Raw genomic sequence first — 22,501 nt, forward strand, 5'->3', positions numbered from 1 at the left:
ATAGAGTTGTTTCATGGGTAAAATTTTGTGTGGGATCGAAAAAGAGGCTAATATTTCGATTACAATCTAGCGAATCAGACGGAAATTTTCTGCACGACTACAACAGATCGATAGACCCCTTCACCGATCAAGGCTGTAAATCACATCGATATGAAAGAGGGTATGAAGAATGTACGATTTGCAACAATGATCGCTTTGCTTACAAAATGTTTTTATTCGATTCAATTATTTTGTATTTATTTGATCTAAATCTCTTTGTAGATATCGTATGACTTTATTTATGAATCAATTTTATTTAAAAAAAAAAAAATACTAATTGCACTTCACTAGATTGACAACATGGAAGATGATAAAATAGCCAACTAATAACCAGCAATCAGGCACACAAACATCAAATTTCCCTGTTCTTTCCTCCCCTTCACCCATCATTACAATTAGTTAACTGGTTTAAAAACCCAAACATCAACCCATTATCACAAGTTAACTCATCCACGTCTACTCCCATTTTCGTTATTAAAACAATCCTAGATTATGACATAATATGGCATATTATTATTATTATTATTATTATTATTATTATTATTATTAAAAATAAAAACCAATAATTAACAAAAATGCTTAACATTTTAAGACCAATTCATCGTACAACGCGGCGAATGATTCTCCAGATTCTCTTTCCTCTCTCAAACCCCTCTTCCCTCTTTCTTCATCTCCTACGCCTTCGCTCAACTCCTTCAATTTTAGTGAGAGAAAAACTTAGAATTAAATTCTTAGAGAATATCATTACATTTATTAATTTAATTTAATCAAAATTAATAAGGGTAAAAAAAAAAAAAATACTTTGTGGGTTGGGGTTATATGGGGAATGGAACATTGGTGGATGGGGTTCGTCGATGGTTTTCTCGTCGAGGAGGTGTTGTTGCTAATAATAGTTATAAATTAGATGAGTCAATTAATAATAATAATAGTAGTAATAGTAGTAGCAGTAGACAGGTGTCTGTGATTTCCGAATTCAGCGGCAATCAGATTAATAATCATTCTTCATCTAAACAACAAGAAGGAGAAGAACAAGAGCTTAATATTGAATTTGACTTTGATCTTTCTGGGTTGAAACCTATCAAAGTTCCTAAACGTGCTCCTACTTCTCGTTTTCCTCTTCCAATGGATCCTCACAAGAAGGTTTATTCTTTTTTTTTTTTTGATTGAGGTGATTGGTATTGTTTGTGAATTGGGTTTGTGTTAGATTTGTGAATTATTTGCAAGTTTGGTTGTATTTGTGTTCTTTTTTTTTGTTTATTTTGTTTGGTTTCATGATTTGATTTTGTTCTCCCCATTTGATGAAAATGTGTGAATTTATGTTAATTTTTTGTTTTCATGGAAATTGTGATCTGCATTGCATTGGTTGTCTGTGTTGTATTATGGTTCTTAATTTTAGTAATTTAAAGATATTTTATGGCGAATTGAAGTTTTCTTCTCAAAGAAAAATATTGGCATATTATCAAGTTATCTTTTCTTCTCTTCGGGATTGGGGTGAATTTTAATTTTTTTTTTTAATTTTTATTTTTTATAAAAATATTTTATTTATACTGTATGAGAAGTTCGTGGCAATCAAAGAGTTGTATGTAAGCAACAATACTGGTGCATTTGTGATTGTGAAGAGGATCGTTTAGCCTTACCCCTATAATGATACTTTAAGATAAATAAGAAGTAAATAACTTCTAATTCAGGCATGGTGTTTAGTCCAGTGTAATTTATAGTTGAAAAGTTGCTGATTAGAGGCCCTTTGGATATCTATTATAATTTGTAATGAAGTAATCTTTATTGGCAAAAAGCCCCAGAATTGAAGTTTATTGTTTTTTCTACATAGTACCTTTGTTATCTATTATATATATGTAATATTCTCTAACAAAGTGGTTCAACAGATTATTAAATTATATTTAGTGTACATTTTCATTGTTTTTGGAAGTAAGCAAAAAGCTTGGGGATTCTTTTTTAAATGCAATATTAAGATGAGGTGGCTTGATTGTTACATCAGTGTAATAGATTGAAAATTCTATGAGTCAAAGATGTGATACTCAAGGAGAATGCTTCTCTTAAAAATAAACTAATGAAGAAGTAATAATGAATTAGGCAACCTAATGCAAAACACGGCAAGAAGTTCTAACTAAATTTCTTCTTTATCAAGTACCATTTAAAAGTTGCTATTTTGCTTTCACTTATGAAGAGGACTCTGTATAGTATAGAAGATCAGTTTTTTATTTCATTCTAATGACAATATTTTAATTCTAATTATTCTACCTTCACTTGCTGTAGTATGTGCATGTTTATCTGTGCTTTAAGTTAAAGTGATGATTTTTAAAGTCCTTTATGAAGTACAGGGTTGTAATTGTAGACTATGAAATTGTGATGAACATATATGTTTTAGTAGGGAAATTTGGTCATGATACATGCCACTTTTAATTTTTCCATGCATATATGATTGATTTTGATCCTCCCTCTCTATTTCTCTTATCCCAATACAACAAAAGTGTTAAGTGTCTTTCAGAATCAGCCTTTTCAATAAGTTTCGGCTGTTTAGGCCTTAGGGATAGGGATATGTATATCTGAACCTTTCATACCTTTTCTTGGTGGACTGTAAATGTGGTGATTTTTTTTTTCTTTTTCTTTTATAGTCTTAATTTTTGTTTTTAATTCCCTACAATGAGTGATACTTCAAGCTTTGGGGGTCATTAAATAGAAATAATATGCTTGGTTAAGTTGGGAATGGGTCTGCAGTATGGTCTATGAAGAAAATCTACAATATATCATTGCTGTTTTAGGTAGTGTTATGTTATCTTTGAGATGTTTTAAAAGATGAAGTATTACATTTTTTGGATGGACTGAGGTTTTCATAGATCTAGCATTTCATCTGGTGCTATTTCTCATCATGTTTCTAAAATGTGCTTTTGATGTAGAGTGCACTGGAAAATGATTTCTTCACAGAGTATGGAGAGGCAAGCCGTTACCAAGTTCAAGAAATTATTGGGAAAGGAAGTTATGGTATTGTTGGTTCAGCTGTTGATACTCATACAGGAGAAAGAGTAGCTATTAAGAAGATCAATGATGTCTTTGAGCATGTTTCTGATGCCACCAGGATACTGAGGGAAATCAAGCTCCTACGGCTGCTTCGTCATCCAGATGTTGTAGAAATAAAGCACATTATGCTCCCCCCTTCTCGAAGAGAATTTAAAGATATCTATGTAGTTTTCGAGCTGATGGAATCTGATTTGCACCAAGTAATAAAAGCAAATGATGATTTAACTCCTGAACACTACCAATTTTTCTTGTATCAGCTTCTACGAGGATTGAAATATGTACATACAGGTTAAATTTGTAGATTTTACTCATGACATCAGGCCTTGGTTTTGTTGCCTTGACAACTGATGATCAGATTTTCTCTTCTTATGCAGCAAATGTTTTCCATCGAGATTTGAAGCCTAAAAACATCCTTGCTAATGCGGACTGCAAGCTTAAAATATGTGACTTTGGCCTTGCTCGTGTGTCATTTAATGATGCCCCATCAGCTATCTTTTGGACGGTATCTGACTGAACAAACTTGTCCAAGTTAACCCCAGCCTAAATTTACTCCCACATCTTTTGCAATTGCTCTCTTGCTAATAATGTTTATATATTATGTGAAGGACTATGTTGCAACTAGATGGTATCGTGCTCCAGAACTCTGTGGCTCTTTTTTCTCTAAGGCAAGTATTCATTTTTGAAGCTTATAGCTGATGCTTCTTGTTATTTCTTCACCATTCAACCTAGGAGATGATCGCACTATGAAGTAGTGTTCTAATGGTTGCTCAATTTTGTTTTGTTTTGTTTCAACTTTTGCTCCCAATTTTACTAGATAGTCGAGATTGAATTTGTAATAATTGCTTCAAATACAGCTCCTGAAATCCATTCATAACAAGTGAAGCCAACTTTGGTGGGTGTCTTCCCAAAATTATCCTAATACGTATATTCTGTTAAGCAGGTTAAAGGTCCACGTGGTATATAGTACATTATCAATGTATTTCTTTTTATTTTGTTTTGGTTTTCACCTACCATAGTTAATCGAGAATCTTGAGATTGTTAAAAATAGAATAATTTTAGTTGGGACTTTTTTTTTAAGTTTTCCCTTATCTATTAGTTTCCTCCTAAAAGCTTATTATTTAATGGCTATATTAGAGCTGTCAATTCAGGTATTAAAGTCGGGTTTGGGTCGGGTCAAAGCAGGTCTCAGGTCAAATCAAAATTAGGTCAGATCAGGTTCAGTTCGGGCAAATTATAACGGGTTGTTCACCTTTTCAGATATAGATCGGGTTCAATTCGAGTCAAATTCAGATCGGGTTCAATTTCAGGTTCGGGTTGTGTTTAGTCGGGTTTGGATGTGTTAATAAAATGGTACATTCAGGTTCGGTTTAGTGTTGAGTCGGGTTTTGGTTCAAATTCAATTCTAATAATTATCGATATGGTCAAGTTGAACTATATATTTACGCTTTCCATAATTTGATCAAGCATCATCAAGATTTTATTAAACTTATATACGAGTAATAGAGAACAAAAGGTATATAAGCTGAACAAAAGATTTTATTAAATCGGATTGAGGGTTTACAGAATTATACCAATATATAAGCCGCATAAAAGGTATATAAAATTTTATTAAACCTTCCATGACTCAGGTACATGTTTTAATTGGGTCGGTTACTAGTTCAAGTTCGGATTGTTTTTGGGTCGGATTAATCGGTTGACGGTTACTATCAGGTCGGTTGCAAGTTCGGGTTCAGGTCATAAAGTATTGGATCAAATCGGTTTTCGGTTAAGACCAGGTCAGGTTCACGTCACTAGTTTCACCCTATTGTTCGGGTACTAGTTGGGTTCAGATCATTGTCGGTTCAGGTCGGGTTCTCGGGTCGGGTCAATTTTTGACAGCTGTAGGCTATAGTTGGGACTTGGAACTATATGGGAATCTATCCATCAGCTAATTAGTTTCCCTCTACAATCTTTTTGCCTAAATTTAAACATATCCATATGTCTTCCTACATCCTGAAACAGCTTAATGCTAATTAATGTTACCAGCACCTTTCAACGAACAGCTAACACTAACAACAGTTCAAGCTTAGTTATAAATAGCTAATATCATAGCTCATACAATTGACGGACTTCTGGCAGCTTTAAGTTGTTTGCAAAATTCTCCTTAAATATGTTATAGAGTTGAATAGAATGAAATGTATAAAAAAGAAACTCCTATAAGCTATAGCCAAACCTCTTTTGAATTGTAAAAATCTGTAAGAACCTTTATATGGAGGGCAATTGTAGCCTGCTATTCCCTATGCAGCAGTACAAGACAGTTATTGAGATGTTTTATTTTATTCATTGGACTCCAAAGTAGAAAAATTGCCAATTAATACTCTTTCAATTCAATAAAATTAGACTCCAGTGTAGAAAAATTGCCTATAAATACTCTTTCAATTTTATTGAATTGGACATTGTATAGGCAACATTTTTTTTTATGGTAATTCATAACTGTAAAGCTGTCACCGTCATTCTTAATTACTGTTTTGTCCATTGTGTCATTAATGTTTATATACATTTTACTGGGCTGTGTTATATGCTTACCTTGCACTACTTGATTGTAATGTTATCTGTCTATCTATTCAACTGTGCAGTATACACCAGCAATTGATATTTGGAGCATAGGATGTATATTTGCAGAAATGCTAACTGGAAAACCATTATTTCCTGGAAAAAATGTGGTTCATCAGTTGGACCTTATGACAGATCTTATGGGCACTCCACCTCCTGAAGCCATTTCAAGGGTTAGTTCTTGTACTAGTTAGTTATTTCCGCGTTTAAGTTTATCAAAGGTTATAGAGTTGAATTGGATTTGCAGCTGAACAAACTTACATGTATAATGCCTGTTATCAAAATGTCATGCCTCTATAATGAAAGCTTCATTTGTCGTCTTTTTTTTATTATATTTATTCTTTTGAATTCATATTCTTGTTCTGATGGCTTATTCTTTCTGTTATTAGATAAGAAATGAGAAGGCCAGAAGATATTTAAGTAGTATGAGGAAAAAGCCACCAATCCCATTCTCACAAAAGTTTCCTAATGTAGATCCATTGGCTCTTCGCCTTTTAGAGCGTCTTCTTGCATTTGATCCCAAAGACCGACCATCTGCTGCAGAAGTATGCAATCTGAACTTTGGGCCTTTGGCTGCTTTCTGATTGTAAGCATATCATCATCAGGTCATTTGATTGAACGATTGGTTAATTGTGAGAATTTCTTGTTATTTGTGTTTGCAGGCATTAACTGATCCATACTTTTATGGATTGTCAAGTGCAGATCGTGAACCTTGCACTACTCCCATTTCAAAACTGGAATTTGAATTTGAACGGAGGAAACTGGCAAAAGATGACGTTAGAGAGCTAATTTATAGAGAGGTATGGCTTGTAAATTTGGTAATTCTGAAATATAGTACTAGTAAATGGTTAAAGTTGATAGTAACTGCAACAAAAAAACTTCCATGAAGTAAACAGATATTGGAGTACCATCCCCAGATGCTTCAAGAATATCTTCGTGGTGGCCAGGATCAGACTAGCTTCATGTACCCCAGGTAGGCTTGCTTTTTTCTTTCTTTTTTTTTTTAAAAAAAAAAACTTGGTATTGTTTCTTGTCTTCAGAAATCATAAGTTCCATCTATTTTTATTATTGTTCTAGATCTTTACTGTTGGTGACATATGACTGCTTTAATTTCTACTCAAAAGTTGTCTGCTATTGATGTATCTTGTACTCAGCATAAAATTCTTCACTATTCATCAATAAGGGTTGCGGCTTTTTGCTATACAGAGTGAAAACTGAGCAAAATAGTCCATTGTTAAAAGTTTATTAATTCCACCAACATGCTTTTGTTGAAACTATATATTGATAGAAACTTGTGTGCTATTGGGAGTAAATATGCCATCTTGCTGATTTCAGAATAATCCTTTAATTTTTTGGGGACAGAAGGTCTGTTGTTGTGGTCAATTTGATAATTGTCATTAAATTTGTATGGACGTGGAATGGATATTTACTTCTCATCATTGAATTCAAAATAATGTGCTGGATCAGGCTGGTAATGAAGCCAATTTCAGATTCTTGAACTCTATTTATCTCTTCTAAACTAGAAGACAGTTAGAGAAACTAAGCCCTCCACCTACACTCATTTATATTACGCCCTCTCCTATCTTTCTCTCCAACAATGTTAAGAGAAACTTCTGAAATAATACGCTATTACAAGGATTATTAGAGTTGTTTTTATGTATATGAAATGTACTCAGCCATGCCTGTTTTTCTTCCTCTACCTCTCCTTCCCGTTCTGTTTGTATGGAAGAAAATAATGAAGATCAAACTAATTCTGTTTGATTAGTTTATTCTTTGAGGAGCCTGTTAGTCTCACTAATTCATAGGGATTTACCCAACCTCAGTTTTCTTTTTCTTGATCATTGTTTCTGAAGCTCCTTTTATGTTTCTACAATCTTTGAAATCTAAGCAATCCATCATATGACTGTTGATTGTAAGAAAAATACTGTTAGAGTATGCATCTTGTGTATACTCAACTTTATGCCAAACTGCTTGAGCCTTGTAAATTTGTTTCTGAAAGAAGTGTTTAAAAGCTTGCTCGAGGAGTGTCAGATTAATGAATGTTCATTGTAAGTAATAATATGCCTCATTCTTGTACTCATGAACAAAGGTGGGTTGGAGCGTTGAAAGTCGTGATCTTGTAATAGACTAACCTGTAGGGGTTGTATAGGTATTCTAGTAATATTAGTTTTTTAGGGTTAACAGTCCTTAGTATAATTAGAGAGGTAATGGAAAGAAATAGGTAGGCAGAATTTTGGAGTAATTCCTTAGACCTCAAGTCACTAATCTACTACCTACTACCTTTTGTAAGAAATCATTAATCTGTTTAATCAAATTTCCAAGCTTTCCCATTTAAATTTCCTCTTAATTAAGTAAAGTATACAAGTCAGATTTGCTAGTCTATAACAGAACTCTAATAGAGTCTAGCGAGAAGCACTCTTAGAGTAATATAGAACAATCCAAAGGTCAACAGTGAGGAGTGGGTAGAAGGTAATTCACACCATATTAGAGCAGATATTACATCCTAGGGAAGTAAACTCACCAACCAAACTCTCTTTTCAGCTTGTTAGTCTCCTAGACTCCTATGCTATGAAAGAAGCTCTCTTGTATTTACGAGCGTGAGCTAGTAGGAAGGCTGACCACTGCATACACTAAATTGGATGCTGGAAGTGAGTTTGTATTACACCATATATTGGCTAGCAAATGAATCAGTATTGTATTTGATGCTGTAACTGTGTGAATTCTATGAGCCAATTCTAACATTTGACCGTGTCCATAATATTTACGCATTGTTAGCAACTAGGAATTTACCAAGCTTTTTTTTTTTTGGTAAGAAATATGCCAAGCTTTGTCTTTCCTGAAAAACCTAATGCTGATATGCTGTAATGATATAATATCTATAAAATAGGAATAAAATCCTCCTTGTCTCTGGACTTTTTATCATCACCAATATAACTAAACCTAGCCATTCAATTTGACACCTGCCTACAACCACCTAGCATTTGATCGTTTTTCTCCTCACTCCATCCCCACCCCCACCCCCATGATGATCTCACCAGGGCCGTCAAATTTTTCTTGACCGCTAGTATTCACCACTCTTGCTCATAATTCTTTGTGACTTTAAACCACCGTCATAAGTTCCTAACTCCATCGTCACCACCGTAATGTCTTCATCATGTTTGGTTGCAACAATAAACATGATCTACTTCTATATAACTTGAAGTTTTGAAAAGAAAGGAGTAACGTACTTAAACAATCTAAACCTTGCTTCTCACATGTCCTCTTAATTAGAAGTGACATGTAACTTCTCACTTTATTATGTTGCATCCTGCATCCTCCTTTTTGTCACTGTTACTCATGACGATAAAACATGTCTCCTTTATGTTGCATCCTGCATCCTTCTTTTGTCACCTTTACTTGTATTCATATACCAGCACAATGTCTCAACAGCCTACTTGGATAGACATAATTGTCTTCCCTCTTTTAAGTTTTTTATCATTTAATCATCTCGAAGTGCTCCTCCATTATTTGTATGAATACTATGTATTGTTTGCTGATAAATCTTGTGTCTTCCATCTTGTTCTAACTTAACTTGAAACCCTTTGACCCTGACATTCCTTGGATCATGATTATGAGATCATTCAAGAATTATGAAAAGGATTAGGAACTTAAAGTTGATCTTTGGTGTAACTTAGTTTGAGAAACTAGGCTTTCTTTCCCACCCGGCATTCTCATGCTAGTCCTAATTCCATAAGCATTATTCTTTACTATAATATGATAAATTAAGATGTGAAGCAACCCAGGCACAGCTACTTGCTTTTATGGCACAAGCCAATGGTCACTCGATTGTAATCTGGACATGGATTTTACCAACTGGATAATTTGGGTCTCTTCATTGTACACATGTAAGAACTAATAATCCTTGTGAAAGCAAATAAACTTCATTCCTTTGGAATCACGTTGGCACTATATTACTTTCCGGCTAATGCATTCCAATATTTTTATAGGCACTATATTTGCATTTCAAAGGTAACACCTCTAGAATAGTAAAATATTAGCGTTTCAAAGGTAGTAGATAGCATTTGTTAATAATACGTAATAGTTAGTCTTTGCGAAAAAAAAAATGTAAGACTTTTATTGTATTTTAATATTCCATCAGCTACTTTTTCGAACAATAGTACTATGAACAACTAATTTGACAGCTTACCTTTACCTGCTACTAGCTAACAGCTACATGTTACTTTGACTGTTAAAAGTTACGCTTCTGCTAATTTTGTTGAACTAAACAGTATTCTTTGTCCTAGGCTCCTTCCATTAATTTCTTTGACATCTAAAATTCTTGTGATTGCAGTTGTGAAGGATTTTAATTACTTCTAGATAAGGTTTTTGCATGGTTATGTGCTAGAGTAATTTTCTATGTATCTTGTTGGCATTATGCCTCGGACTTTTTGTTGGATGGTCTCACCTGGTTTCTAGTGTGATTGGTATGATTTCTACTTCAAGGGAAGAATACCTATCTTTCTCTCTTTTTTATTTTTTTTTATTTTACTCTGGTAGCATAAAATATTTTGTTAAACCATGGACTGGTATCCTGGTCAGTGTGTATTATGTATATAGGCTTCCATTCTATATGTGATGAATATTTTTTTATTTCTGGTTGTCATGGCTTTGAGAAACTAAGAACATAGTGGTTTTTCAGTTTTCTCCTAGTTTCAATATACATATCAATGAAACTTGTTTGGTTTTTGACCGAGGTCTTTTACTTCAAATGACATTCACGCTTACCTTAATTTCTTTGCTCCTTTCCTTTTGACTTCATTCTCTGAATTCCTTACGGAAAAATGTACGAAAATGGATATTGGATACATCTATAATGTTGGTAATTTAATGTGGAGTATCGACTGAAATGTCTTTCTTTTAGTGTCCTAACAGTTTTTTTATAGAATTTTTTGTTATTTATTTACTGAGGGTGTGGGAGTGAGGGAAGGCGATTTCCGTCTTCATCTTAAATGAATCAATAAAATTATAAATTCTGGGTTTGTAGGTAATTTTAGATATTTGTATCAGGTTTTGTTTATGCTGTATATTTTTGGATCTCACACGTACTGTTGCTACCAAGTTACTGAACTCCTGTAATTGTTTTTCTCTTGCGCAGTGGAGTTGATCGATTCAAGAGACAGTTCGCTCATCTCGAGGAACATTTGGGTAAAGGTGAAAAAAGCACACCACTCTCGAGGCAACATGCTTCCTTGCCTAGGTAAATCTGTTTTTATCTCTGCTACTGGTTTTATATAGGGGCTCTCAGGACTTGGTTGCCCAGTAATTTTTGCTTGGCGGTAAGCTTTGCAAAAGAAACAAATAATGCGAGCGCCACTGTGAGTACCATTGGCTTTGTCGCCTACTCACTTTATGGCTTCATCCATCTCTTTTCTCACCTCCCTACAAAAGAAAACGAAAATTGAAATATAAAGATCTATACTATTCCAAAAACCTAAGGCTATAGGCACCACGTTATATCCATAGTGTTGACATGTTATATGATGTAAGTATGTAAAATCACATTTTGCAAGTTTTCCTATTCCCCACACACACACACAAAAATCATGATTCAACAATTAGGTTGTAATTGATAGTGATGTTATTTGTCACCAAAGAGATAAAGTACACCCTCCGTTCCTTTTTATTCTCTACATTTTGACGTTTGATGTTCAACTTTTGAAACTTTGATTATAAATATTAACTAATACATCAAAAGTTCAAAACTATATCATATGAGATCTTGTTAGATTCGGCTTGAGACATATTTTCCAAATATCAAATTTTAAAATTACAAATATCATATGGAATATATACTAGGTCTAAGATATGCATTGGAGACCGTGAAATTCGAAATTTAAAGAATAAAAAGAAATGGAGGGAATACTTAATATGAAATAAAAGTATAATACAACTTTCCTTGCATTGAATTCAATTTCATAGATTTAATCAAATTCAATGCCCAACTAATGCCAAATAGATCAATTCAATACCTATATTCCAATTAAAAAAAGGAAAAATTATTCACCTTACTTGCAACATGCCATAGCATTGCCCTGTTCAAAAATTCATTATACGAATTATAAATAGTATGCTGTATGCTATTCACAGTTATAATTGGAATTTTCTATCTTCCCTCTGCTGATATTATCTATGTATGTTTCCATCATACTTTCTAGGGAGCGAGTTCCTGCACCTAAAACTGATGCAAATGAAAACAATGACATGGAAAATCGAGCAGTTGCTCGTACTGCTCTTGAAAGCCCTCCCAAGTCAAACGCCGATGGATCAGAAAATGAAGTGCCTCAAAATGGCCAAAATAAAGGCAATTATAGCGCTCGGAGCTTGTTGAAGAGTGCCAGTATCAGTGGTTCCAAATGTATAGGGGTCCAATCCAGAAAAGACCCTGAGGTATAATATCTCATCCTCAATTATGTGGATTGTCTGCTTGTTTTTCCAGATTTGTTGACATGTAACAAGCCAAAAATAATGAAACAGATATAAAATAATGTTGATGCAACTATAAATCCATGGTGGTGTTATGTAATGTGTTTGTTACAAAGCCGCTAGTGAAGACTCTTCCATGTATTCACAACTTCTCCAATTTCAGGAAGAACCAATTGCAGAGAATGAGGAGGCAGTTGATGAACTTACAAAAAAGGCTACAGCCCTCGCAACCTGATTATCTGAGATAGTTGTGGATACTGGGGTTAGATGTCTTATCTGCATTCCTCGCGATTTCAAGTGAAACACATCTGGAACACCATCCACAAATTTTTTCAGAAAATTTTGGGCCTTTTCGTGTTCCCGATAGACATCAAGGATTAGATTTCCTGTTATTGTTGTATTAAAATTAATCGTATGCAACAAAATAGAGGGAAGGGTGGGGGATATGGTTTGCCCTCCATTTAAGTTTGAGACTGATTTTGCAATTCAATTTTTTAATATCCTTTTTGAGCTTATAAAAGCATGTATACCTTTTCTTGGCCTTTAAGACGACGTAATTTTTGAAGAAAAAGTTTTCCGTGCTCTCATTGCTTACATATTTGTTAATTGTTATTGCCATTATAAGCATGTAATCTGAGTTTTTTAATACCTAGTAATTAGTGAGTTATCTCTTTTTTTATTTTGTAGTGTATTTACTTTAATCATTTGAGGGGAGACATTACTTTCACTTAAAAGATTGTATACGTGTGTATATATATATATATATATATATATATATATATATATATATATATATATATATATATATATATATATATATATATATATATATATATTTTTTTTTTTTTCCTCAATTGAAAAGGTACACGGTACTAGTAATCTCTCTATCTCAGAGAAGACTACTAGAATCTAAAAGCCTCCCTCTATCTAAAAAACATAAAGACCTATGCTAAAAAACAAGCTTCTTAAAGAAGCTAAACAAAACTTCCTCTTAGAAGCTAACACGTATAGCTTCTCATAGAAGCTAAAGCAAACAACCGACGACATTCATGAAGCGGTGAGGTGGCAAAGAGATCAGTGTCGATCTTAACTACAATCTGGCGTTGAAACACTAGAACGTCGGTGAGGATGATCAAGAGCATAGGCAACTAGAAGCGGAGGGGCAAACAGCTAGCAGAAAAGAAAACAAAGGTGGAGACACCGAGACTAAGAAATTCTAGAGGAAGCTACAACAACAATTGAAAGGAAGTAGAAAAGAAAACCCATCCCACCTCACAAAAACTACAATTAGACAAAGATGGGAAAGATCTCACATCAAAAGACTTGCTATCAAAACTAGAAAACAATACCATGAGATTCTATACGTGAATTGTGAATTGTGATAGGTCAAAAGTTGTAAAAAAAAAAAATTCAAAATAACATTACTTTTAGGTAAATTTGGTAGTGCTTGATGCAACTCAGATAAATGACTACCCAAGCTCAGCCCAATTGAGTGGACAAGAGCTGGATTGATTAGCTCAGAGAAAATCCAAGGAAGAAAGGAATTCTTGAGAGGGTAATCAATGAAACAGTAACAAAGATAGACTGAAATTTTAGAGAGAGAAAAATATAAGCAGGAGAAGATAGTTGTAATTTCATTAATGATAATCTCCTTACAATAATGAGGCCATATTAATAGCACTCTTTCTTACAAAGCAAGTCAGCATAACAACTTAGCTAAATGACAAAATTAAAAAATTAATTAACAAATTAAGAGAATCTTTTCTGTTATAATAGACAGCTAAATATCCTCCCATTCATTCCCCATTGCAACTTCCCCAAAATTGGCATCTTCCAAGCTCGCAGTCTGTTGGAAATTCTATTGCAGCTCGTCCAACTCACTAGCCCAATCAGCAACACCTGTACATTCAGCAACACTTGTCACAATACGCTTGCCATCCAATGTAACAGTGAACAAAAATAGCCTAGTTCCTTCCCTGGTCTCTATGCCTGCATCAATACTCCCCCCCCCCCTTCAGCTGATCCTTGACCCCAAGGATTAAAGTTAGGAAACTGCTCCTCAATAGCAACAACATCCTCCCAAGTAGCATCTTCAGGTGATGAATCAGACCATTCACTGCTTAACAGCATGGTTATGCCTTTTCACACTTCTTTTATTAATCAAGGCAACAGGTAACCATGGTACAGAGTTGTCTTGAGGTACTGTAGGCATAGTAGCAGAGCAGTTCACAGGGGGAATAGGACCTGAGTATTTCTTTAGTTGAGACACATGAAAGGTAAGGTGAACCTTAGATGTGCTAGGTAATTGTAGAGTATAAGCTACCCTCCCTACCTTCTTCAGAATCTGATGAGGGCCAAAATACCTTGCTGCTAACTTTTGATTAGGCCTAGCTTGTATCGACTGCTATTTATATGGCTATAGCTTTAAGTAAACCTAATCATCAACCCTGAATTCTCTCTCACTTCTGTTTTTATCAGCTTATTGCTTCATCCTGTTATGAGCTCTGGATAAGTGCTCTTTTATCAGCTGAATAGTGTGTTCTCTTTGTTGTAAACTCCTGTCTGCACTTTCTACAGCACTCAAACCAGGTAGGTAAGGAATGTGTAGGGGTGGTTTATGTCCATATAGAACTTCATAAGGGGTCATCTGTATAGCAGAATGGTAAGTAGTATTATACCAAAACTCAGCCAAGGGCAACCACCTAGCCCAATCCTAAGGTAAGTTTCCACACACCTATTAAGAACCACAGATTGGCCATCAGTTTGAGGATGATCGGATGTAGATAACTTATGTTGAATTCCTTGTAATCTCATCAACTCAGACCAAAATGTATTGATAAAGATCTTGTCTCTGTCAGAAATGATTGATCTAGGGAATGAAGCTTATAAATATGATCCAAGTATGCTTGAGCCACCTTGAGTGCTGAAAAGGGGTGCACCAAGGGAATGAAATGAGCATACTTACTCAACCTATCAATCACAACCAATATCACCTCCTTGTAGGGGATTATAGGTACTACGCAGCGGAAATAATCATGAATCATATTCATATAGCACCTTACCAAGGATCTCATGCATAACACATAAAAGTAAGAATAATACCTTTGAAACGTGATTCCACAAGTGATCAAGCAAGAACAATAAGGAGAACAAGAACCCCACGTGTGATTCCTCTACTTAGTCCACGAGCACGGATTAAACCTCCACTAATGCTAGTTAGTTTTGTGACTGAACGCTTCAATCAACCTTCAACGGATATCCGAGTCACGAACACACCACACCACCACTCACACGCCACCACACGCGCCGCCCATAAGGGAGAGCCGTACGGACAGGGAGGAGAGAGAGAGAGGGTCGAGTAGAGAGAGAGAGAATTAGGGTTTTGGGATACTTGGTTGCTTGTGTGACAATTTACTGTATGTCAATTTTTCTATTTTGCAACCCTAGGCATGGTTTATATTTATAGATCATATCTAGAAATAAAACCATGTCAAGTCCAAAACCCATTAGACTCTTCTAACTATCCAAGCCCAATCATCAACATGGTATGTCATGAAATCATGAGGCCCAATAATGGGCCTCTAACTTGTTTAACCCAATACTCTTATGTGTGAACTTGTAGGATCCATTCTATAAGGCTTTGGGCCATTAAGCTAGCCCAAAGATCAATTGTCATATCTAGCACCAAACATTGACGACCCTATAGAATGAACTTATTATCTCCATAATAGTGATCCTTGATATATCTAGTAATTGCACTTATCGAAGACATAACTCCTTCACTCCTTCCCTAGAAACTTAGGTAACCCCTCAATGAAGTCCATGGTGATATCTTCCCAAACTCTATCTGGAATAGGTAGAGGTTGCAGCAACCTAGGGTAAGCAGAATTATCATATTTGCACCTTTGACAAGTAGTGCATTGATTGATGTAAGACTGAACAGTCAGTTTCATTCTAAGCTAGTAAAAAATACTCTTAATTCTCCTTAATGTTGCTTCAATACCAGAGTGTCCACTAATAGAAGAGTTGTGAAGCCACTCTAAGATCTTGTTTCTTAATTCTGTGCTATTTTCAATCACTAGCTTCCCTTTTCTTCTCAATTGATTGTCTGACCAAGTAAAGTGCATGTAAGAGGTTGGATCTTGCTTCAATTATTCTATTAACTGCTGCATATTAAGGTCATCCATCCAGATTTGCTGAATTTGTTCCATCAAATCTGAATTAATGGAAGATACAGTCAAATTCATCAACTGATAGTGAGTCACCCTGGATAATGCATCTGCCACCTTATTATCACACCCTTGTTTATATTTAATTGTATAATCCAAACCAGCCAATTTTGACAACCATTCCTGCTGGAAAGAAGTCACAATCTTGTGTTCAAGCAAGTGTTTGAGACTTTGTTGATCACTCTTGATCACAAAGGGTAACACCAGTAAATATTGCTGCCACTTCTTAACAGCATATACTATAGCCAGTAGCTCTCTCTCATAAGCAGATAAGATAATATTCTTTTCAGTCAGAGCTTTTCTTATGAAAGCAATAGGGTGCCCTTCCTGCATCATAATTGCCCTAATTCCTAACCCTGAGGCATCTCTTTCAATCACAAATGGTTTCTGGAAATCAGGTAGAGCTAGGATAGGTGGTGAAGTCATCTCCTGCTTGAGTGTCTCAAAAGCTTCACTAGCTTCCTCATTCCAAGTGAAAGCATTCTTCCTCATCAGATTAGTTAAGGGTATGTAGATCTTACCATAGCCCTTGAGAAATCTTCTGTAATAGCCTGTCAACCCTAGAAAACCCCTTAGTTGTTTAAGGTTTTTAGGTATAGGCCAGTCTAAGATTGCCTGGATCTTTTCAAGTTCAGTTGTCACCCCAGCAGCAGAAATAATATGACCCAAATAATTGATTTGAGTAGAGCCAAAAGTACATTTTTTCTTATTAGCATGTAAGGAGTGTTGCTTCATCAATTATAAGACAACCTACAAATGACTCAAGTGCTGCTCCCAACTTTTGCTGTATACCAGAATGTCATAAAAAAACCAGAATAAACTTCCTCAAGTGAAGCTTAAATATATGGTTCATGAGTGCCTAAAAGGTTGAGGCAGCATTGGTCAATCCAAAAGGCATCACCAAGTACTCCAAGTTCCCAAAATGGGTTTTGAATGCAGTCTTATGTATATCTGGGATGTGCATCCTGATCCGATGATAACCAGATTTCAGATCAATTTTAGAAAAATAGGCTACACCATGTAACTCATCAAGCAGTTCTTCTATCACTAGAATTGGGAAATTTTCCTTGATAGTGGCTTTATTCAAAGACCTGTAATCTACATACATTCTCCACCTTCCATCCTTTTTCTTCACCTACACAATAGGAGCTGCAAAAGAGTTGTTACCGTCTCTAATCACCCCTTGTTCTATTCGTAATTTCTTCACTCTCAATGCCAAAGTTGTTTCAAGGCCTACCACGCATGCTTCGTATTCAGTAGCGTTGTTGGTAACGTCGAAATCTAGCTTTATGGAGATTGGAACGTGCTCTTCTTTAGGTGATTATAATAATACTCCAACGCCAAATCCTTTTTGGTTTGAGGCTCCATCGAAGTATAAAGTCCAAGTATCATCTTCTGTGACCATCAAGTCTTCGTCTGGAAATGCATTGTCGTGTATTGGCGTTGAATCTTCTATTGGGAAATCTTCTAGGAAATCCGAAACCACAGATCCTTTAATAGCTTTTTGAGGCATGAATCTCACATTGAACTAGGCTAAGTTAACTACCCATCTTAATATGCTCCCATTGAGTGTAGATTTCTCGAATAGATACTTAAGTGGATCCATTCGGGAAACTACAAAGACTGTATGTACGAGCATATAATGTCTTAGCTTGGTTGTGGCCCAAACCAATGCGAGGCACAATTTCTCAAGCGGTGTATAGCGTACTTCATACTCGAGCATCTTTTTGCTTAGATAGTAGATTGCATTTTCTTTACCTTCTACTTCTTGTGCAAGCATGGCTCCTATTGTCTCCTTGATGACTGTTAGGTATAATCTAAGGGGTATCCCTGGAAGTGCTGGTGCTAATACGGGAGGATTTTCGAGATAGACTTTAATCTTTTCAAAGGCTTTTTTACACTCATCGTCCCATATTATTGGTACATTCTTTTTGGACTTCTTGAATATTGGTTCACATATTGTTGTTAATTTCGATATGAACCTACTTATATATTGCAACCGGCCAATAAATCCTCAAATTTGTTTCTCGTTTTTGGGCGGTGGCATTGACATGATTGCCTTGATCTTGGTTGGGTCTATCTCTATTCCTCTAGAGCTTATGACGTATCACAAAAGCTTGCCTGAGGTGACTCCAAAAGCACACTTGGATGGATTCAGCCTCATGTTGTATTTTCTTAGCCTTTCAAAGAATTTTCTCAAGGCTACTTGATGTCCTGGGCGATCTTTTGATTTCACAATCATGTCGTCCACATATACTTCAACCTCTTTATGCATCATGTCATAGAGTAAGGCAGTCGCTGCTCATTGGTAAGTATCACCCGCGTTTTTCAACCCGAATGGCATTACCGTGTAGCAGTAAGTACCCCATGGTGTTATGAATGTTGTCTTCTCCATATCTTCTTCTGCCATGAGAATTTGATTGTACCCCGCGTATCCATCCATAAACGAGAGAAGTGCATGATTCGCTGTATTATCTACCAGAATATCGATGTGTGGTAAAGGGAAGTCGTCCTTTGGACTTGCCTTATTTAAGTCTCGATAGTCGACACACATTCTTACCTTTCCATCCTTCTTCAGAACTGGGACGACGTTGGCTACCCATTCAGAGTATTTGAATACCCTGATAAAACCTGCAGTTATTTGTTTTTGAACTTCTTCTTTTATTTTAAGAGCTACGTCGGGTTTCATTCAACGCAACTTTTGTTTTACAGGTTTCATTCCTGGAATTAGCGGTATAGTGTGTTGAGTTATTTCTCTATTAATACCTGGCATATCTTCATATGACCAAGCAAATACATCGATAAATTCTTTAAGTAGATTAATTGAATCGGTTCTTTCTTGTTCATAAAGTGTTAATCCAATTTTAACTTCTCTTTTAATGGTGATGAGTGTCATTTATGGCACTCATTTGGTTCTCTTTAGGATGAATCTCATGCTATCCTTTAGCTCTTGTACTTGCTTTTCCTTGATTTTACTCTTTATTTCTTTTAGTTTGCATTTTCTTAGTTTGATTTCTTTCTTTATGCATTTCTTAGTTTATTTTGTTATTTTCTCTTTTATTTGCTTGTTTCCCTTTATTTTCCAGGTTAAGATCGTTTTCCAAGTTTCCCGAGCCTTTTCCCGAGTTTGGCATTGATTAGGATGCTTAGTGGTCTCCATTTGAAGCTCAAGCATGAGAAGTGCAAGTTCCTAAAGACCTTGAGCTGTGTATTCAAGCCGTGGGGGCATGATTTCTAGTCTTGAACCCGCAAAGATGGAGTTTAGAAACTGCAAGGTTCCGTGTTTATCAAGAGCATCAAGTGGAACGCACGAGGAGCATCGGAATGATAGGGAAGAGGGCTCCCCTGCTCCCAGGCGCAGGCGCGCGCGACCATGGCGCGGCCTGGTGGCGCGGACGCGCCTCCCTCTGGCGTGGGCGCGCCTGTCTGGATCCCTGTTCCGTACCCAGTTTTGCGCGGCCGCGCTCCTCTTTATGGTTGGCCGCGCCTGTATGGGTTTATTTTGGGACGATCTAACTAACTTCACTTAGTTAGTTTTACTATATATAGATTTTCTTTCTATTTTTAGAGAGAGGATAATTTGAGAATCATTAGAGTTCAATTTTTCAGAAATTAGAATAGAATTAGGTTAGATTTTTAGAGAGATAAACTCTAGTTTGTAGAGAGAGAAGTTCTTGATTGAAGATTGAAGATTGATGATTCTAAGTGTTTTTCTCCATTGAATTGAAGCAAGTTTGTAAGGATTTCATTACTTTAATGTAATCTTTGTTTTGATCTCAATTTCTTTGTTAATTGTTCAAGTTTGATTGATTTTTGAATTGGTATATTTTTTATTAATATGATGATGATGAATTTGTTGCTTAGTTTAGTTTTGATAATAATTTCCATGATTAGTGAGTAGTTTTCTTGCCAGGGAACTGATGAAGCATAAATGAGTAATTGATTTGTGCTAATTGGGGGAAATTGATGGAGTTGATGTTGTGATTAAATTGGTTGATTGATTAAGTGCATGTGTGTGGTCAATTTAGGAGTGATCAACCTAAGTTTCTCATACTAGATTACATTGTAGGTTCACATTGATACGGAAAATTGATTTGTGACTTGCATTTGTCGATCGAGTAGGTTTGCAATTCCTAGCTAGAATCTCTCGTAGTTGGCGCTAGTTTGACCTCTAGGAGATTATCCTACCATATTCTCTTAGTTGCTTAATCGATTTTCCCTCGCAACACTTGGCTTAGTCATCTCCAATCCCAATTAGTTGAATTAATTACGAGTTTATGTGGATCCATACCCTAGTTCTTGATAAGTTTGATTTTCGTTTCGATTGTTTGATTGGTAGAGTAGACACACCTCACCTCATTTGCTTCGAAATAGCTTAGCTTTGACTTTAGCATTCACCTTTCATTCCTAGTGGTTCGACCCTCGACTTACTCTATGCTTTGTGTAGGGGTGTGTTGAGAGATTATAAATTTTGTTTTGACCAAGGGTAGATTAGTTTTCAACGACCTAGTCTCGCCCTAGATAAAAAATGGCGCCATTGCCGGGGAATGGCGTAGATGATTGCTATTGTTGTTAAGTCTTATCACAAAAATTTGAAAATACAAAAAGATTTTCTTCTTTAGGCTACATTTGTAGCCGTGCTACTAATAATTTTGTTTGAGATTGTGTATGCAAGTGAACATGGGAGAAGCTCAAAGAGTTACATTGAAGGAGTTGGGCACTCCGGGTGTATACAAGTATGAGAGCGGGATTGCTCCATTGTTGATTCCGGATAGCGATTTTGAAATCAAGCTGGAAATGATTACCTTGATTGAGAGGCGACAATTTAGTGGTGCATCGAATGAAAGTCCTCTCAACCACCTTAAGGAATTCGAGAAATATTGCAACACTATTAGGGTGAGTGGGGTTGCACAAGAGTTTATAAGGCTCAAATTGTTCCCTTTTTCCCTCATAGGGTGAGCCTTGGAATGGTTGGACAAGGAGGTCAAGCCGAATTCTTTAAGAACATGGGACGATGTTACCATAGGATTCTTATCTCGTTTCTACCCCCAAAAGAAAACGGCGGAGGCAAGGGCTTTGATCCAAAATTTCAAACAAAGGCCTAATGAAAATCTCTATGAAGCATGGGAGAGGTACAAAGAGTATCAAAGAGAGTGTCCTCACCACGGAATTCCAACTTACCAAATAATTCAAATTTTCTATGGTGGTTTGAGTCCTCAAGGTAGGTCGAGTTTAGATGCCGGAGCGGGAGGCCCAATCATGAACAAGACGGTGGAAGAGGTTGTTGATGTGATAGATGATGTAGTGAGGAACTAAATGAGTTGGCAAGAGGTTGAGGAAGAGTCAACAAACGAGTGTGCCTCGGTTGATCAAGTCAATGCCATCAACAAATTGTCTACTCTACTTTCGGACTTAGGGAAGAAGGTGGCTTCTATCAAAGTTAAGCTTGAAAATTCATCTTCACAAGCACAAGATATTCCCTCCCAATTTAAGGGGAGAGGTACATCTTCTTACTATAACCCTCTTTTCACTTCTTGTTGCATGATTAGAGAATTTTTGGCTTGTGATTTATGCGGAAGAAATGATCATGATGCGTCTAATTGTCCAAATGTTCCTTGTGATGGATGTGATGAATACGATGAAAATGAAAATTTACATGTGAATTATGTTGGAAATAGTCATTTTGGATCTAGAGTTAATGCTCAAAAGAATGTTGGAAATAGGAACTATCACAACCATGGGAGCTACGATAATTATAACCAAAATAGTGGTTATAGGAACCAAGTAACCCAAGGGTTTCGTGGTAACCATAACAACTTTGGTTGTAATGATCAAAGTTACGGCCAAGAATATGGGGATCATAACCAAGGTTATGGTAATCATAGTCAAAATCCCGGCCAAAATTTTGGTATGGGTAATTGAAGTAACCAAAGTAGAGGAAATTTTCAAAATGATGCTCAAAGGGGTTCCTCACCCAAATGTACTCCAATAACTCAATGCCAAAGTGATGATTCCTATGATCAACAATCTCAATTTGTGAGTAAGCTAGCGAATTTCATGGTAGATCAAGCCAAGAAGTTGGACGATTACATATCCTCTAGTGACAAAATGTTTCGTGGCCTATTAACTCATGGAAAGATGCT

At 35.9% G+C, this 22,501-nt stretch overlaps 1 protein-coding gene across 2 annotated transcripts; it reads left to right on the forward strand.

Moving 5' to 3' along the window:
- Nucleotides 1–606: 606 nt before the first annotated feature.
- LOC110694257 (mitogen-activated protein kinase 9-like) lies at nt 607–12,723 on the forward strand. Of its 2 annotated transcripts, none has more exons than XM_021871444.1 (11): nt 607–1,179; nt 2,955–3,363; nt 3,450–3,577; nt 3,681–3,740; nt 5,691–5,840; nt 6,057–6,212; nt 6,330–6,467; nt 6,564–6,640; nt 10,802–10,903; nt 11,862–12,093; nt 12,181–12,302. In XM_021871444.1, exons 1-11 carry the CDS (start codon nt 859–861, stop codon nt 12,184–12,186), a joined length of 1,779 nt encoding a protein of 592 aa, XP_021727136.1. In that variant the 5' UTR covers nt 607–858; the 3' UTR covers nt 12,187–12,302. The 2 variants fall into 2 exon arrangements, with proteins under 2 accessions (XP_021727136.1, XP_021727130.1); XM_021871438.1 differs by having other exon boundaries at nt 609–1,179; nt 12,293–12,723.
- Nucleotides 12,724–22,501: the final 9,778 nt, after the last annotated feature.

The sequence above is a fragment of the Chenopodium quinoa genome, unplaced genomic scaffold, assembly GCF_001683475.1.
Source record: "Chenopodium quinoa cultivar QQ74 unplaced genomic scaffold, ASM168347v1, whole genome shotgun sequence".
NCBI classification, from domain to species: Eukaryota; Viridiplantae; Streptophyta; class Magnoliopsida; order Caryophyllales; family Amaranthaceae; genus Chenopodium; species Chenopodium quinoa.

What these genes read in the sequence shown, in the direction of transcription:
- LOC110694257 (XM_021871438.1), top strand. Translation starts at nt 859, where the DNA reads ATGGGGAATGGAACATTGGTGGATGGGGTTCGTCGATGGTTTTCTCGT. An exon ending in ACCGACCATCTGCTGCAGAA is followed by an intron (nt 6,213 to 6,329) that starts GTATGCAATCTG and finishes TTGTGTTTGCAG; the next exon opens with GCATTAACTGATCCATACTT. An exon ending in ACTAGCTTCATGTACCCCAG is followed by an intron (nt 6,641 to 10,801) that starts GTAGGCTTGCTT and finishes TCTCTTGCGCAG; the next exon opens with TGGAGTTGATCGATTCAAGA.